Source organism: Rhipicephalus microplus, chromosome 2, assembly GCF_043290135.1.
Source record: "Rhipicephalus microplus isolate Deutch F79 chromosome 2, USDA_Rmic, whole genome shotgun sequence".
Taxonomy (NCBI): Eukaryota; Metazoa; Arthropoda; class Arachnida; order Ixodida; family Ixodidae; genus Rhipicephalus; species Rhipicephalus microplus.
The window spans coordinates 236,727,695-236,747,002 of NC_134701.1; the positions used below are offsets into that span (position 1 = coordinate 236,727,695).

Sequence of the window (19,308 nt, forward strand, 5' to 3'; positions counted from 1 at the left end):
CTATCTCCATTATCTTCACGTCGTGACGCTTTATACTTTGTGTAAAAAAAAAAACGGTTACATTGGGTCTTGCCTGTTGCGCTATACAGTGTTTCTCAAGATGTGTGTCCGAAAGTCCTCAGAAATTAGGCAATTGGGATATTTTCACGCTGCCTTCGTAATCACGTTTTCGACAGCTGTTGCATCTGAAATGAGTAGAAGCACCGATTACGACAGTAATTACAAAGCTAAGTCAATTATTTTTTACTTAGTGGAGACAGGTGGTTTGGTCAAATGGAAAAAATTGCATTCCTTCCGATGAAGAGCTGTCACCTTCAGATTTCGCAAAAAAAAAACAGCCACTGGCATGCAAATATTAGAGAATAACGAAATCTGGCTGAAGCCGAAACTCAGAAGAGCAGGAACTGTTCTGCTTTTGAGATGTCCACAATGAGTTAGCTTAATTAAACGAATCATCCATTGACTTCGGTTCATGGTCGTGCGGGTCTGATTTTGCGATTACAGCACGTATATATGGCGCATGTTCGTTAACAAATGCAGACGAACAAACACCGCTGGAATCGCCGTCGTAAACAGGGACGTCATTTCGGTCGTCTGCTAGTAGCGTTAATCGGAACTTCGGTGTCGGTTTCGTCGGGGGACTTGGTTGTATTTCATTGATCCGCAATAATTATCAGAGGCCAATTTTTGAAAACCTTAAAGTGACAATGGAAAGACGTCTGTTCCGCCATTTCACCAGTCCGCCTGCCTTCTCTGAAAATTAATTAAAACTGTTTAATTACCGTCGTAATTGCTGTTTCTAGTCATCTTAAGATGTCTCTCATCACAAAAGAGGTTATTATGATGGCAGCGAGCAATGTTGCATTTCTCTTAATTATGGTGATTTTTCTGACACAAGTATTGTAGAACTCTGTAGAATAACAGTGTTCTTTAAAACCTTCAAAAGTTAACGCTCTCCATCCTCTTAGGCGATAATGAGAGATAAGGGTGGGGGGAAGCAGACGTCGATGGGAAAAATACACTGTCTACCCCACGTGGTACGTTCTTGTCTTCGCGCTTGGTTCCCTGAGTGTTTAGTCTACAAAGGGGGCTGAGGTGGGGCAACCTTTTCCGCGGGTTTCGCTCAGTTTACCGCGTGGCTCGATGAGTTCGTGACCCCCCTCCTACTTCGGTTTCGTTCTTTGGTTCCACTTTCGCCTCACTGGAGTAGAGAAGCAAAACAAGCGAGGTTGCTCGTCTTGGAGGACCGGCCGTAAAGAAAACTGGAAAGGAAGTATCCCAACGGGGGGAACGAGCAGTGCATACTGCTTCGGGATACGGTGTTTGTGCCTTTTGTTGTTGTCCCCCTTATCATCTTCTCGCTCTCTCTTCTTTTCATTCACCTTAGTTTGATCGTGGCGCGCAGGGCTCTTTTTCTGTATACGAGAGCGTTGGCCATTGGGCAAAAAAAGAAAATTCGCATGTAAACTAAGCGACTGCCAAGGACTTTTTTTTTCGTTCTTTATTAGTGTCACGAACACGACCCTGCGATTGCTGTCGGCGCGTTTTGTTTCGTGATTTCTTTTCAACACTGCACTTGCGTCTCGTTCTATTTTCTTCCTCCATCGTTTCTATGTAAGAAGTGGTCGCACGCGTGAAATTGCTCCTGTGATTCTTCTGCTTGTCTTTTGATGTTATGTTTCCTGCGTGGTCTTTGCTTCTCATAACATAGACGAGGTTTTCAGAAGTTCTCCGTGCATCCATTTTCTTTTATTTTTATTTATTCCTATTCAGCCTGATTTATGTGTATTATTTTTTTATTCAAGTGCAAAAAACTGAAAGTATCTCTAGCCTCATACCTGCTTTTTAGACGGATGGAACAGCCCAGTGGTCGCGATTTCTAACTATTCTGTGTTTGCCTCAGTTATAAGGATGATCAATTTTATATTGCAGTGGCCATCGGTACAGCATTTAAACGCGAAGTCTTGTTGTAAATGTTTAGCTAAACAGTTGATTCGCCTCTGTAAGTTTACGGTGAATATTAGGTCCTATTTCGCGCAGAGCTGATAGTTTTCACGACTTATTTACCGAACTAGCTGTGGTATCAAAAAAAAAGAGAGAGAGAAAAACAATGCTTACACAACGCAGTGACATGCTCAATGTTTCTGCGCATTATTTCATAGCCACAAAAAAGAACAACTATAAACAAGCCTCAGACATTGTGCGTTCGGTGGGCTTTATTGTTCGTGTGATGTACGCATTCACAGGAGTGTTGACTTTTTTTGCTGTTGTTGAAGCTAACAGCTACAGCCAATTTGTCTATTAAAAAAAACGCCCAGCTTCTATGAAGCCGTGTGAGGCTAGGTCACTGCATAACTTGTGGGCATCTTTTAGCTTCTTTTTTCAGTCATCTGTACAAAATGCCTATTGGATTTGAGTGCGGGCTGTTCATGATGATCATAATTTCTATCTACGACACACGTGAGCTCTGCCGTGAAAAAGAAACAATACAAAACAAAAACTATTGGCATAGCTGTGTAGCACCTTGAAGATGGTTTTATCTCCGGTGGGACAGCTGAGACGCGCTTGCCTCTCAAGCAGTTGTAGAAAACTCATCACCGGATCACGAAAACCTAAAAGACTCCTTGAATCTTGAAATGAATGGCACGTGATAAAGTTTTTGTTGTTTCGGAAAAGAGAAAGAGTCAGAGGACTCATGGAAGTGTCCAGGCTCGGGATGATTGTCAGCGCTGGTCTTATTCGGAGGGCTGTTCGACGCCGAAGATGAGGACAATGTCTCTCTACCCCATCTAGACAGCGTTTGCGTTACCGCGTGCTTCAGTCCCGCATTTGCGCCTGAACAATCTCGCTCTCGGCATTAGGCTCTTCTTACACGAGAGCCGGCTCATATATGACAGCTTCGCTGTATAGAAAAGCCCAGCGTGAGCTGTCGTTTCCCGCACCTCGAATGTGCCCTCGGGCGTTCTCGTCTTCTTCCCGGGGCATAGGTGTCTGAGCGGGTCAGAAGGGTCGCGTGTCCCGCATTATACCCCTGCAGAAAGGAGGTGAGGAAGCGGTTCGTGCGCCCTTCGAGCCTTGGCACCCGGCGTGGTCTTGTGCGTGCCCCAATGTAATATTTATATGCGCTCGGTGAGCGTGCTATACCTCGGTCCAAGGCATCGTCTCGACTATTCGGTGCTCTCACGAATCTCTCCTTCCTCTCTCTTCATTCTTCTCGCTCGTCCGTCGACTTGGAGGAGACACTCCCTGTGGAGAAAACTTACTCCTCCGCCGCCGGCTCCACTCCCATCTTCCTTCCCGTCTCGCGTGCCGGTGGCTTTTATGCGCGCGCCCGGGAACACGCATATTGCGTTAGCGATATTTCCGCCGGATCTACCGCGGCACTGGCACCCGTTCGTCGCTTCATATATTTTTTCAAACTGCTCTTTTTGTTCTGTCCCTATCTACTTACGGCCTCCTGTGGTGACCCCAGGGGAGGTCGCAGCCCGAAACTCGGCGTGGTTGCAGCGAGCGAGCGTGCGCTCGTATCCTGTTCGAAGTACACGAGTCTCTGGAGAACGTCGCGTCGTGTACATCAGCGAACTTTTAAAACAACGCAGCTTTCCTCCTGCGGTGCTTTTTGAGAGCTTTGTTTTAGACATTATGTTCTAGATTTCAGTGATGCAAATGGAAAAGGTTAGTGTATGTAAGTACCCTTATCGCCTATTAGTCATCCGTTGTTGGTATTCCTGTTCATGGTATTGGTCAGTCAGAGCTTGCATAGCAGAGACAACACGTTGACGTCGCCATGCTTACACAACTCAAGTAACACATCCATTTTGTTTTCCTGTTGGGTGCCTTTGGCGTTCCATTCACCTTTCGAACGCTCGTTTGCTAATGATCTGTTCTAAAACACGTAGGTGAGACGGGCAATGATGTGTAATTACAAGTTGATCTAGGGATGATATTGTCTGCTTATGGGGTTTTGCAGGTGAGTTTAGAAAAAAAAAAAGCTGTGGAGGAAAAGGCACATGACTCTGACAGGACGCCTGTTTGATGATTCTAAAAGGCTCATTAGGATACCGAGCCTATGCGGAAATAAAGATTATGCATATCGACACTCCGAGCTGCGAGTGCCACTACCACACACCAGAGTCGGGGACTGGGGTGATGGCCTCTAACTTCTACGTGAACGGTCCGAAAGTTTCATTGTAATTGGCAACGTCTGTCGCATGTGACGTGGGAAGACACATGCGTAGTTCGGGGCAAACTTTGCGTCCCACTTGAGCTTCTCGGTTATCTGAAATGACCGAATATAGAGTGAAGGGAGTTTATGAAAAATAGAGAAATCGCAATGTCCTTCGCCGGGTGGAGCATGCGCAGAAGATGCAAAGAAAGCTAGTGCGCCTGAACTGTGCACAGGTGGGTCAGCATGCAGTCTGGCTTCAACCGCTCTCAGGTGAATATGTGCTTAGTCACCTGTAGTTCGCTCATTTTTAAATACCTCCGCAGACTCGATCGGCGATTGCTGGTTGCTTCAATTTAGTTATTTACGTTTAAAGTGATTGCTCGTTTCGTATCCACCTATAAGGAAACACGCTTCCTGAGTATTCATGTTTTTTTTTAAAGTGCCTGCACTCTTCGAAATTGAGCATTTTCATCGAAGCTCCATCGTGCTACATTTTGATGAGTGCGGAATGAAAAAAGAAAAAGAAAGAAATAATTAAGCGCACACATTCTGTATTTGGGCCATTTTAAACCTATGTTGTGAAATTACTCGGCAGGAGTTCACTACGACTAGGTAACTTGCACGATGGCTAGGATGTGTCAGAATCTTATGAATAAATAAATTATAAAGTAACAAATAATTATTTTTTGTTGGAAAGCCTTTGTATATACACGCTAGTTATATTTGAGCCATGATAACGAGTTGATGACGCGTGTGCAAATTACATGCTAAATGGGACGTGCTTACCCGCAATTATAGTCATGTAGAGGTGAAGCCAGATTGCAGTTATACAAACGCGTAACTATTTTGTGTGGGGCTTTGCTTTCGGTTACATAGTTTTTCAACGCGTTTCGTTACCTAGTTTTTGCAAAAGTTTTCGTAAACGAAAAATGAGTGCATTTATTTTCCCCATTTATATGTATCCTTCAAGAGTCAGCGCAGCGTGCGGCTTGCTACTGCATATTGGATGTGCGTTCGTGACCTAATAATCCTGGGAGATATTTTGCTACAAAAGGGTGCAGCGTTTGGCCTCTGTCACTCTCTGTTTCGCGTGTTTAATGTGTTTTAGAAGGTAGGCGATTGACGCAGATATCTTGCACGTAGGACATCTGCGAAAGAGAATGTTGTAGGTGCGGGTGCAAAGGATGCTGCACGGTTTCACTCGCGCGCTGTAAGCCTTATTTATTTCTAACGGGGAAATGATCTTAGCTTCGCTTCTAAAGATCTCTGAGGCGAGTATCAGCGAGAGCCTGGCTGATCCTAATTGCCGCATTGCCTCTTCGACTAAATTAGGCCCCATTCATACTGCAGTCGCATCAGTCATAAGTGTCGTATCGCGTACGGCATTTACTGAGTCACGTTGCCGGGTCAGCTGGTTGGGGTTCCTCATTCATATCGCTATAGCGCACCACGACAAGGGCACAGAAGAGACACACACAATATACCCATATGCGCTATACCCATATGAAGGATGAATCGCGTAACTGCTGTATCGTCCGTTCGTGTGGCTAGCGACCACGCATGTCCACATCGATTTTTTTGGGTACGATACCCTTTTTTACGGCGTACCAATCGCCAAGCTGAATGTGCGTTGCGTCCTCGCTACAATTGTTGCAGCCTAGCAATGTTCGCGTGTTTGGTCGTGGCTGGGTTGATCGGGTTAAAAGGAAGACGCGACGAGCGCTGGTTAATGCACGTGTTAACGCTTCTGCCCTCTACCCCCCGGCAAACCAGCTGCACAGACACGCTACTGCGTGGCTTGCAATATGCGCGTGATAACGCGGAATCTAAAAGAAGCCGGGAGCACCGCGAACGGAGAGTGGGAAAACCGAAAGTGCTTTAATCGGTCGTACAGTAACGACCGCATCAGTATTTGTCGTAAAAGTCGCGGGCACGCCGACAGCTACGCCCCAAACGGTACATAATTTACGTTAAATACCACCAAAATCTGAACAACCTGATTACATTGCTTGTGTTTACGCTTGCGATCCTTACCGAGGATTCGCGTACGTAGCGCACGTAGTCTGAAGATGGCTTTACGCGATCATTTTCGCGTGTCGCTTTTGACATTTATCGTGTTTAGAATTTGCCGAGGATGTCGTTGCACAAATTTCACAACGTCGACGTACTCGCTCGACGTGCTGTACTGCGATGATATTGCTAGCGTTCTGTGGGGACGCTTGTTTACTTTCTCGCTCTCTGACTGTCCCGCTGTCTGCGTGTTCTCGGTCTAGCATCGGTGTTTGCAGTTTTGCTACTCCCCGCTTCGGCAGGCACTCACTTGCCACAGAAAGAACGCAAACAAGGAAAAATTGAGAAAGAAAAGTAGACTTGGTGGGGTGAATAACTGAAAACGCTGATATTCATTTTCATCCGGCAGCTCCCGGAAACCTCTCGCGGTCCAACCAAGCTTTTTTATGGTTCAGAAAAAAAAAATTGTTACTGGGAAACCCCGCGCCCGAAAGAAAGTCTGCCAAAGAGTGGTTTCTTTTTTTTTGTCTATCTCATCTCTTTTCTACTTTTTTACAGTTTTTGTGGGTTTATTTGAAATTTGCTTTTTTTATCTGCCGTCGTTGCTTTAGCCATATCGATACGGTGGCTCGTCCTAAACGTGGTTTCTGCTTTAGTGTATTACAGTAAATGCGTGCCGAATCTGTCTGGAACATTTGTGTTTTGAATCGCAGCAGTTGCTTTCGTATATTGATCGTAAAGTCTGCGGCATAAGTACACGAGTGCTACTTGGGGTAAAGTTATTGATCGTCGGCCTGCCTTCTGAGGCAGCCAAGCGCTGTTTTGCAAAGCATTTCTGAATTCGCTATTGCGCCAGGTAGCGCAGCTAACGCAATGAAGCCTGACAAACGCTTGTTGGTTGTAACTCACTTTTTTCTTATCAGAGTTTATGTTAGTGTTATGTTATGTTGATCGGGTTACGTTATTTGTTACTGTTACGATATGCTACGTTTTTTTTCTTTGTCGTAGTTTATATTAGTGTTATGTTAGACGCAGACAGCACGGGAGTCCGTCAGTGCCATTTCGGCTCTACTGCTTAATTTAATTAATCTCCGGAATCTCTAGTTTACCCACTTGGAAGACCGACATTTGAATTCGCAGAGTCTGTTAAAGGATCTGACAGGCGTAGCAAATGCTAATGTAGAGTTTATCATTGTTTCCTCAGTAAGGTGGTTCAAAATACTACTTTTATGGAAATAGCAGTGCTCGTATTCACTCTGCACGGTTTAGGGGATGTTGTTTGGTCAGTACATGTTTTTTTTTTAAATGTAAGTTTTTTTTGTGCTACTCAACATTCGGTCTTTTCTGATAAAAAAATGAATGCTCTTTCTCCGCAACCTGCTCCAAATTTAATTTCGGCTGTTGCACCCCTGGATGCTTTGTAACGCGTTAAACCAGTTTTGTGGTGAGCTTAGTGCCGGTTTGAGGAGTAACTTTCTTTTTTGTGTGGCGCAGGTGCCAGAAGAAGCACTACGTGTCCAAGCTGCCGACGGTGAGCGTAATAGTTCCATTCCACAACGAGCACTGGACTACGCTTCTGCGTACTGCCACCAGTGTGCTCAACCGGTCACCGCCGGAGCTCATTAAGGAGATCATCCTGGCCGATGACTACAGCAACAAAGGTACACACGGCTGGGCTGTCTTGCTAGGCAGCATGGTGGAGCAAAATCTGTATCGTTTACGTGCGGAGCTTTCGAACTTTCCAATCTAACGAGCAAATGTCTATTCATGAACGTTTGACGATTCAGACAATTTATTGAGTGAGTGTTTTTTCTATCTCGTGATGGCTATCTGTACTAAATGCGATTAGTGCTAGGGTTTCGTGCTGAATGACAGGCTGTGACCGAAATAAGGACAGCGAGCCGTACTTTGTCATTCCATGGCACCAGAAGCAAAGCGCCAGTTTGAAAGAGTTACGCGTTGACAGGACTAGCATTTAACGAATATCTTGAGCAAATAATTTCCTCTTCTGACGTGCTGTCGCGTCCTGCTGCAACGTGCTGAAGACTCGCTCCCCGCCTGTTTGCTCGTATCCTCAATGTCTTTCGCTTTCAAAAGTCTTACGTGTCAGTAGAGTACTTGACTTCGCCATGAAAACCGATGCTTTATCTTTCTTTCTACCCGGTGCCCATAGTTTCGTATATGTGAAGTATACTTGCTTTTTAGGGGCGAAGCTCCTTAGGGCGTGGGCTGTGCGTCCCCTGTAGCCTGTATGTAGCCACCTCTAGTTTAGTTCTTGCGGTGTTCACTAGATGGCGGTACCGTCCCCTGTATGTAGCCACCTCTAGTTTAGCTCTTGCAGTGTTCACTAGATGGCGGTACCGTCTCCTGTATGTAGCCACCTCTCGTTTAGTTCTTGTAGTGTTTACTAGATGGTGGTACTTGTAGCTGATGATGAAAAGATGCAAGATGTTATAAACTAGAAAGCGGTACTTGTAGTTGATGAAAGACGCGAGATCTTATAAAATAGGAATGATGTCACATATGGCGCGTGTCATTGGTTGAAGGCAATCGTTCGATTTAGTGCGGCGACGTACGCTAGGGGGAGCGATGTAATAAAATCGAGTGGGCAAAATGTACAGAGGATTCATGGTTTACCAGGTTTACCTCCGGAGCTTCGCCCACTCATCATCATTCACTTCGTGGATATGGCGGAATTTTTTTTCCCCTCCGACAGTATCTAACTTCCTGGCTACTATAGCTTCTCGCTCTGAAGTAACCACGCTTGAATATGTTTAGATTACGGATATGCTTGGTGGTACATCTGCAACACGTTATTTGTGGAGCACGTGGATGAAAAATAGATGTTAAATCTCAGAGGAATGCAACTTTTTTATTAGATACAAGCTTTGTTAGGTAGCTGTAAATGTTACGTAAAGTGAATTTGTCACTTAAAAGAATTTGTCATGAAACAAAGTCTGAGGTAAAGCACACAGTGTCTTAATAAGACCAAACCGATAGAATCCCGCATTTTCGTCATTGTGTGAGGACAGGCACGCGCGCACGCGAAGTCTCTCTTTCTGTCAAGCTTTTTCCCGCGTACAAAATTGCCATAACGATACGCAGACATCCATCCCCTAGGGCCCTCACTTGGCCGCGCTTATCGTCATCCGACAGGATGCGTCGAGCAAGTAGCGAAAGGAGGTGATGCGGCAGATTAAAAGCAAAAAAGGGAACCAGCGGGCGCCTGCCTGTCTCTGTATCGACCCTTCTTATCGTGACCAGTCTCGTTTGCTCTACGAAGGATCGAGGTCAGCAACACACATCGTCCGGGTTCTGTAGACATTCCACCGAGAATAAAGCAACAGCACACTTCCTTCCTGCGCGCGGGAAGAGCACAGGGTGATACGGGCGTCGGGTGTACACGCTGCCTGAGCACACATGAAAAAAGAAAAAAAAAAAGATCAGTAGCTGGGTGATGGGCAGTGCGGGTGATGATCGAGGGGGGAAAAAGTGAAATAAAAATACACGGTAGCTGAAGTAAAAGGCATCGTCGTGCTAACGGCGTAGACACGGTGTATCCCTGGGAGGATGAAAGTAACGAGACGGGGCTTTTGCTTCCGGAGATGGCCGGATACGGATCCATAAAGCGACGCTTCGGCCAGTGCCGTAGACAATCCAAGCACGGCGCGTGGCCCGTACGGTTGCATTAGCGACAGCTGCTGGCGCTATTATCTCTTAAAAGAGGGGTGAGATCGCAGTGACCTGGCCCAGGGATTTCTCGGTTTTAATAGCAGCGGCAGCGGAGAACGCAGCTACCCGAAGAATGTCTAGAGAAAAAAAAATGGAGAAAAGAAAATTCCTACCCCCCCGTACCTTTCCCACAGTGCTGTTTGTCTCGGCCTATCGTGCTGTCTTTCTTGCGTTTTATTTATACGTACAGCTTGTCCGCTGGTGTCTCGATTTGTTCTTTTTTTGTATGTATACTTCCCGCCATGTAGAGAAAGGCGCTAAAGTGGTTTCACCAGTATAGATGGCGCGATCATCGGCTTCTTCGTCCTTACTGAAGTTTATAGGAACGATCGGGCTGTAGCAACCATAAATACAGAGGGCATGACAAAAAAACGTGATAACGAAGCAAGCCATGGTAATACCAGGATCGCCTTGTTGTCCTCATATAGCCCGTAGAGGTTCATTCATTTCATTCAGCTGAAGTAAGTGTCACCTTGTCGCCTTCTGGACGTGGGGCGTATCCATCATGGTTCTTTGTTTTGTTTTCTTCTTTACGATCTTTTTTGTTGCCCCAGTACTCTTTTGACTTGAGTGTAATTACCTGCATCTGCAGAAGTTGGTCCACAAGGAAGAACCCACGAAATTTTATTCACATCTCGCTACAAAACTTGGGTTCCAGTGCTTGCACCCGGCAAACATGATTGTGTTCTTCCATAAAAAGATAAGATATACGAAAAATGCCACTCTTGATTTGTATTGTAATATTTCTTTTGTGGTCGCGCGTAAGAAAAAAAAAAGGTGGCGCCGCATCGCAAAGCCTTTGCAGAGGGCGCGATAAACGCTCATTTCGGAGACTGAGTTCGGTAATGATACGCGCTCGATTATTTCGACTCACTGGCTCTCTTACTGGCGTTTCGTGGGGCCTCGCTTAGTTCTACGCTAGCGCCTAATCAATGCAGCGTCACGAATTTTGAAAGAGAAAGTTGTAATCCGACCATTAAGAGACGAAAATCGATCAGAGAACAAACGGGGCTGCTCGATGTTCCCGTTTAAATGACGAAGAAGAATGCGAATTCGGAAACCTCTGTGATCGATGGTCTGCCAGAGTAACAGAGTCGCTGCGGGTGGAAGGACGAAGCTCTGTCGTGACGGGGGAAGATGAAACAGTTTGATAAAAAGTGAGGTGACTCGAAAGTGAATCGACTTTAGAGAGTCGCCAAACGACGAAGAATGGCTCTGACCTTTATCGGGCATAAATAGCGCAGGGGCCGTAGATGATGAATTGCGATAGGCGAGTGTATCAAGAGCGCTGTTCAAAATGTCCAGGATATCACGGCATCAAGCAATGACAATAGTTACTAGAATAAAGAAGTCGACGCCTCTTATGGCAGATTTTACAGCACGCGGTAAAGCTGCGCCAACGCGCCATCGCTTTGCACAGATACCATGGCCTCCTGTGGCTATATGGAATGCTATATTTTCACTCGTGCTCCAAGTCTCTGGTAGGACTTGTGCGATAGTGTTAGCATTATTCTTCGCGGAAGTCGATATAGCGGTACGAGAGAGAGAGGGCGGGAGTCGGTGGCCGACAAGAGGACGAAAGAAAAAAGTAAGGTTTCCGTAGCGGTCGGTTACTTGGATTTGCTTAAAACTAGTGAAATACTCTGATTATGTCATATAAGACCAAATTAGTGCTTAGGAAAACCGAAACCATGATTTAAGTAATGGACAAGGGTAAAGGAGGAATAACTATAGTCAGGAACGAGAAATAAATCGTACGTAGCTCGTCATTTGTTGTTGAGCTTCTCCGCGGTACGCGTTTGAACCTACGGTGGTTCCGTATTTTTGTTTAGCGACGAATGACAAGCTTGGCTAGATTAGCTTAATCCAGAACAAATAGACCTAATTAGTTTTGACATAAAGACGTTTTGACCATTCTTAACTTGGTTTAACTATAGTGTAAACTAAGCTTAAGAGGAGATGCGATAAAAAAACTTTCGTTAATCTGCAGCCAAGGGCAATGAATTTTTTTGTATATCCAGCTCACAATAAGTGCTTACTTAAGGTTCGTAATAAATATACAGGCGACATCAAAATTTAAACAAAATACATGCACCCTTCACATGTCAATGAATATGTGGGCAAAAGATCATTTCGATCGGGCTATCAGAACTACCAGAAATATGATGTCCAAACTCAAGAAGTTGCCCAGAAAGGGTCTTTAGGAAAACGGATTGTATAGGTGAAGGCTCACATATACGGAAAGGATTGGGTTTCTTCTATCACAAAAGCTTGGCAATCATGTCTATTGTGAACATGTAACTTTAGTGAACTCTTCATTCCAAATCAAATGGCAATCAGCTATAGAAGCTTGTGCACTGTGCGATAATAGCGCCCGTTAAAGAACACCACATGGTCAAAATCTCTCGAGCTCTCCACTACGGCGACCCTATCATAATTATTATATTGCGGTGTTTGGGATGTAAAACCTTAGATAATATAATTTTGTGTTCTTCTTTCACTGCATATTCCATCTCATCTATCGTCACCTACACCATTTTCAGGCGCAAAAGCACCCTTAGGGTATATTTTAGGGTGCTATCGAGGCAAGCACCCAAATGAAGGAGTGCTTTTTTTTTAAAATCGATCATTTATGGTTGTTAAAGGGTGTTGCAAAAGGTGCTTTACAGTAAAAACACCCTTTTCCCACCCTTTTGGGTGTAAGATTTTTTACTGTGCAGGTGAGAACTTCCAGGGGACTCTATGCTACGAGCTGCTCTGATTTTTAACCAGCCACCTTGTTCTCTTTAAAAGACATATACAGCTGATTCGAGCTTAATTACAATCTTCAGTTTTTTTGTCATGAAAGTAAGAACCTAAGCTTACGAAAGCAAACAAAACCAAAAAGATATATTTAAAAAACTTGCGTTTCTTAACTCGAACCTTTCATCAACTTGATCATGCTGAACTTCCTCTTAATTAAAATATACTTAACTAAGCGTACCTGAATAGTCTTAGCTTCATTGGGATATACCATATTTAACTTATTGCGTTGCCTGCGCTGGGCGCAGCTGTGTCAGCTGCTAGGTGACGCGAGATTTTCATTTATTTATTTATTTGGGCATTCTTCACAAAAATGCCCACGAATGGGGCAAAAGGAGAGAGCGTCTCCTGACTTGGCCCGTATGTCGAGATGACATCGTATGTCGAGGCCGTTCGTCATGACGATAGTTTCTGTGTGCACTACGGCACGGACCGAAGAAAAGCTTGACAGCTTCGCTGTAGGAAGCCCGCTTTTTTTGTATGATATCGACTGGTACTTCCTCGTTTCATATATGTCTGCGGCAAAGTTCGCGCTCCTGTTTCGTGAAATTATGGGCTGCTCCCCGCGTGGCTGTCGCGTCGTGCGCTGTTCGGGTCGAGTGAGTTGGGACTGAGCACCGACTGAATGTGAACAGAACCCGCTCATTGTACCTCCGCCGCTGTTTCAAACCCTGCAGAGCAGCTGAAGAAACCCCTGGAGGACTACATCGCCAAGCACTGGAACAAGGTGCGCGTGGTGCGAGCGACGCGGCGAGAGGGCCTCATCCGAGCTCGACTGCTGGGCGCCCGGCAGGCGACGGGCGACGTGCTCATCTTCCTCGACTCGCACACCGAGGCCAACGTCAACTGGCTGCCTCCGTTGCTGGAGCCCATCGCCAAGGACTACCGCACCGTGGTGTGCCCCTTCATCGACGTCATCGACTACGAGACGTTCGCCTACCGCGCCCAGGACGAAGGCGCCCGGGGTTCCTTCGACTGGGAGCTCTACTACAAGAGGCTCCCGCTGCTCCCGGAGGACCTGGCCAACCCCACCGAGCCCTTCAAGTGCGCACAACGTACTCTTCCCAACATGGCATAACCCTGCCGCCCTGCCTAAGTATAGTCACATGTACCATGGAAAAGGGGACCACGACAGTGGCATCATAGGAAAAAAAGAGTGTTTATGTAGAAATGATTAAATGGGCATTGAAAAGAACGAAGCAATGAACTCCTTCAGTTATTTAACGCGACGTGGTCTTAGAATAACTAATGTTTCCTGTTTAAGCCCGTTATCTAAGTTCACTATTTCGTAATTTCGGTGGCGACGATTTCTTAGGCGTTCGTTGGCATAGCGGCAAAGTAAAATATAAACAAAGAAAAACCTCCATGCTCCGAAAAAAAAAGTGTTTTGGGGAAAATTTGGTACCTTCTTTTGATGGTATAGACACTAAGAGCTTGTGAATGAATTTGCTATAATCTAAACCGATTGAAGGCTTTGCTAAAAGTTTAAAAGTATGTTGGTGCGACTGGCGTGCTGCCGTGAAGACCAACTTAGATCACATGAACCGGTGCGCGTCACGCATAGTGCATTCGTCACGAGCATAAGTAAATAAAACAAATGATAGCGGTTTTTTTTGTGCTACAGAGAACAAGCAGACTTTATGTAGGCATTGTCACCTTCAATAATATTACTGGCAGCAATTGGTCCTTCCTGCGTCACGTGTTGTCCAAGGCTTTACTTTCCTGTATGCCGTGGTTTCGTATAGTATTAAAATAATAAGTTAAATGCAGACGCAGCGCGTTACGCATGTCATAAACGCTTCCCTGATGCTTCGTCACATTTTACTGGGGCTTATCCGTTGCGTGTGTTGACGTCTGGCGTCTTCCCCGGTCAGCACGACTTGATGTACGTTCAGGAGCCCCGTGATGGCCGGCGGTCTGTTCGCCATCAGCCGTCGCTACTTCTGGGAGCTGGGCGGCTACGACGAAGGGCTGGACGTGTGGGGAGGCGAGCAGTACGAGCTGTCCTTCAAGATCTGGCAGTGCGGCGGAACCATGGTGGACGCGCCCTGCTCCCGGGTGGGACACATCTACCGCAAGTTCGCCCCGTTTCCCAACCCGGGCATCGGGGACTTCGTCGGCCGAAACTACCGACGTGTAGCCGAGGTAGGTGTGCCGTGACTGCCGTTTTATTAGGAGCGAATTAAGCTGTGGCTCAGGCCCTTCATTGTTGTTAGTCCTAGCCACCTCTGGCTGTTTCTTACAATGGTTCATTAGATGGCGCTGCGCTGTGACAGTACCTGAATTGATCACTAGATGGCGTGGATGCGTGCGCTGTAAATGGGGGCGAGTGTGATAGGAGAGCACTTACACACGGACGGATGGACAGACCGACAGACAGATGGACAGACAGACGGACGGATGGACAGACGGACGGACAAACCGAGCTTCGCCGCACTCTTCATCATTCACTCCGTGGATAGGCTGTGAATAATGTTTGTTTATGGTTCTCTGGTGGCAGCTTTGGAGGAAGGTAGGAAAGCACACTAATGATGGTGTTGGAGTACATTTCATGGTTGAAAGAGAGAAGAAGTGCTCATATAGCGCCTCTTTCCGCGGGTGGCACAGTGTTTGGCGCTTCCTTCTTCACCGAACGTGGCTGTCCGAATTAAGGTAATAATATCAGTGTACTTATTTTTTTTTCAAAGTGTTACGCACAGTCAGGATGGAAATAAATGCGAGCAGCATGGTTGGTTGGTTTCATCACACCGTCGCTGTTGTGGCAATGAAAGTATGATTGTGCCATGAATGGCTCTAGCGCGTTTGATAATTTATCACCATCTAGGCTACAAGCTCTTGAAAACAAATGTGAAACAGAAGGTAAGGTAGGTACCGCATGTTCGCGTTTCTCTTTTTCATCGCCTCTGTACATTCGTAATGAATGACAGGCGCAGTAGTCTGGTAATATTGTGCTCTTTTTTATCCGAATTGAAGTAATTAAAGCAAGCAACGAAATTATGGCACGCGACGTTGCTGATGTGACCGTAATTTCTTGATTACCAGTGATAAGCATCACACGCGTGGCAGGATTTGTGAAAAACAAGTGAATCGCTGCTGAACTCGACCATTGCCAAGGAGAAGCGCCATTGCCCGGTGGGATTTGGCTCCCTTTCGAGGTACCTTGTTAAGCAATTACTCGCGTAGTTTTCCTGGCAATAAAATGAAATTTACGGAGTCCAACCGCGCGAATGCTACTGCTAGTCATTGTAACTTAACGATCGCATAATTTTTTTTGGGGGGGGGGGGTGAGAATTAAATGAAACATTTTGCATAAATAAACGCTTCTCGCAGCGGTACGAAACGTGCTCCAAACCGTAGTGTACTTCGCGTAGGAGTACATGCGCAGAAGCTGCGCCTCCGTGGCCTTCCCTTCATTGTCATAAAAGGTTGTTCGGGTTTATGCTACTTACCTCGTTGCGCTTTTCGTCTTTGGTTTATTAGTGCTATATAGTGCTGCTATAGTGCTGGAATTAGTGCTGTAATGGCGTGATGGCCCCTGCTGCTTCGGTTCCGTTGCTTGACACACCACGCAGAGACTCTCGGGCGAAGATGCTTTCACCGCTAACGCGAGTCCCAAGAGCAGCTGCCGCGAGCCCTGCAATCCGATGCCGCGTCAGAATGCGACACTCGCCGCATCTCGCGCCCTGTCTGCTGAAAAAAATAACGATGCCCGAACGCGACGGCAATTAATCGTTGGCTTACTTGACGACTTTCGCTTTAATTCCGCGTAATTAACCTACAGGGCTGTCGCGTCGTCTGCGTGGCGTATTCGAGGTGCGATGGGCTCTGTCAAGACTCGTATTAATTAACGACGAGGCATTTGCTAAACGCTTGATGAAAGAGCATTTCAGCGTCCCTCCGCCTCCATTCCAGCGTACTGTTTTTTGTCGTTCTTGTGGGACGGCAATGTTTCACGTATTTTGAGGTCTTCGGAAACCTTTCTTTCCGCCTTCACTTTTCTGTTTATATTGGTATGTATACTCTCCGACAGCAGGGTAGGTATACCGTACGTATACTCTGGTGAATCGGCCGCTCGATCTTCGACCCCCTTTCACTTCCGTGTCTAACTTAGACTAGTCGAAAGTGATTAACCACGCCAAGCCTCCTCTGTTATTTCGGACAGCCCAAATTACGCCCCGTACTCTGCGCGCTTTCGTTTACTGTCTGACGGTTGCGCTGCTTCTGATTGACGAAATATTTTGAAGCTCCCCGAATGTAGCGCGAGTGTTAGAACAGCGGCGTGGGGTAACCCACTTGTCGCAGCGCCGCTTTCCGGTCACGACGGCGTGGGAGCTAGCCCATCCTTTTAATTTTTGGTCTCAGTTGTCAGAGTGGCTTTTTATCAAGATGACGAAGGATGCTGCGTGACGTTTTTCTTTTTTGTCCCGTTTTCTTTCTTGCTTTCTAGCTGGGAGAACACGGCTTCTTTCGTTTCGTCGCCTATAGGATGCTCGTAAAAGCGTGCGCTCTCAGGAGGACACAGCTGGCTCGCCACGGGTCTTGTGGGGGGTCATATCTCGCCTTTTTTTTTTTTTAAAGTACGTAGAAGTTGGATAGGGAGCGTGTCGTAGCAACCACTAGAGTCATTTTTTCTCGTCTACTGGCTCCGAGAGCTGTCGCACCACAGTTATGGAGGTTATTGAAGGCAATATACACGAACGAACGATCACGTCAATGGAATAGATGAAAAGAGCTTGTTTATAACGGAAGAGAAACTATTAGGTCGTGATCGTTGGTGACTAGTTCTCATGCCGCAGCTTTCCCATTTGTGTCTTGATATTACAACACTCAATTGCAACGAGCAATAGTAGGTCGACATAAATACCCCGCTGTGAAGACGGAAGCCCTCGGGTGGCCTTCGCTCTGTGCAGGTGTGGATGGACGAGTACAAGGAGTACCTGTACATGCGGCGGCCTCACTACCGCAACCTGGAACCCGGTGACCTGACCGCTCAGAAGGAGCTCCGAAGGCGACTCAACTGCAAGTCCTTCAAGTGGTTCATGGAGAACGTGGCCTTCGATCAGCCCTCCAAGTACCCGGCCATCGAGCCGCCCGACTACGCGTGGGGAGAGGTGAGCGAGGACACCGCGATCAGCTTTCTCCATTGGACGACTTGTTATATGTGGCCCGCCACGGTGCGCGAGTGCTTATGGTGCTCGACTGCCCCAAATCAAGGCTGTTGCGGCCGAATTTCGGTGGTGTCCAAATGCATGAGGCCTAGGCCCGTGTTTCAATTCAGATGCGTGTTAGAGCAACAAATGGCCCAAATTTCCGAAGCCGTCAACTAAGCCGCTTCTCGGTATCATATCGTTGTTTCGTGACGTAAAACCCCAACATGTATCATTATATTAGCGTGTTACACGGGAGCTGAGCATGCTTCTTATAGTCAGTGTCGTCTACTTCCGAGATCATTCGAGGGGGGAGACCCGTATGTTGGTTACGTGATATGCTATATAGGAGTCTGCTATATACGATCTGGTACATACGAATCTGCTATATACGATCTACTATATATGACAACGAACATACGTGATCTGCTGCGGCGGGAATATAAAATGAGTAGAAACGGTAAGATGCTCCAGGATCTGCTTTGTTGTGTTTAAACGTGAAAAAATTCGACAGGGACCAGTCGGGCCGGGTAAAAACTTCTACGCATAAAACAAGTTCTCCAACTACTTATCGTCCAGTATCTAATGTGAAAATTAGAAACTGAAAATTGACTGGATGTTTAGGGACCGATTTAGGGGCCCGAGCTTAGGGACCAAGCTGCAAAAACCGTCGCGCACTCGCTGTGCAGTTGTTGCATCTTTTCTTTAGCTGGGACCGAACGAGCATTTCCGGTGAACGTTGCCCAGCGCCCTGCTTTGCTTTTCCGGCCCTGCTAGGATGGTCGTTTTCTGTCATTTTTCGAAAATTCCAGGTGTAGCGGCGTCTTTTAAATCTTCATTTTTTTATTTCTTTTCATTTCTTTCTCTCATTCTTCAATAAATTCTTTCAATTTGTTCATTTATTAATTTTGTTGTTACGAAATGAAGTGATTGATAGTATGGAATAGCCAGCGGCGGGAGGGGGTTGCATCGGGATTACGGTAATTAACAAGTGTAGTTGTTTCTGTGTTTCTCGTATGCAGCGTTTCTCTCTTTTTATCTCTCATTCTATTTTATCCCCACTTCCAAGGCAGCAAAAACCGTGTTGTTGAGGCGTCCGTTTAACGCTTAATGTGACTAGCGGTTGCAACGTAAGCGATGCTCTGCTGGCGCGCAGGGTATGTGTCACTTGCTTTTAGCAAGCCTCTACAGGCATGGCTTTATCTCAGTTTTTTTTTTTTTGGGGTACGAAGAACAAGACGCATGATAAGTGACGCGGTGTTGGCCACACCTCTTAACTATTCAGCTTGCGATGCTGAGTTGTTCGTTAACTGCCCTGCTTTTCTTTTGTTTTGCTTTCCCGCATGTTTCGCAGAAGTTGTAGTTTTATCGGTGTTAGACCTTCACGTACAAGGTCACTCCTGGAACTTCCCTTTTCTTTTTACCTGTACACTAGGGGTTCTCTTTTCA

The 19,308-nt window shown here is 46.2% G+C and overlaps 1 protein-coding gene across 3 annotated transcripts in view; it reads left to right on the forward strand.

Annotated features, from left to right (window-relative positions):
• The window catches only part of Pgant6 (Polypeptide N-Acetylgalactosaminyltransferase 6), a 126,833-nt gene that overhangs the window by 101,045 nt on the left and 6,480 nt on the right, over positions 1–19,308 (forward strand). For all 3 annotated transcript variants that reach the window (XM_037421348.2, XM_075877835.1, XM_075877829.1), the window contains 4 exons: positions 7,673–7,839; positions 13,390–13,756; positions 14,608–14,857; positions 17,623–17,823. In XM_037421348.2, the coding sequence (XP_037277245.2) occupies positions 7,673–7,839; positions 13,390–13,756; positions 14,608–14,857; positions 17,623–17,823 (985 nt within the window). The remainder of the gene's footprint in view (positions 1–7,672; positions 7,840–13,389; positions 13,757–14,607; positions 14,858–17,622; positions 17,824–19,308) is intronic.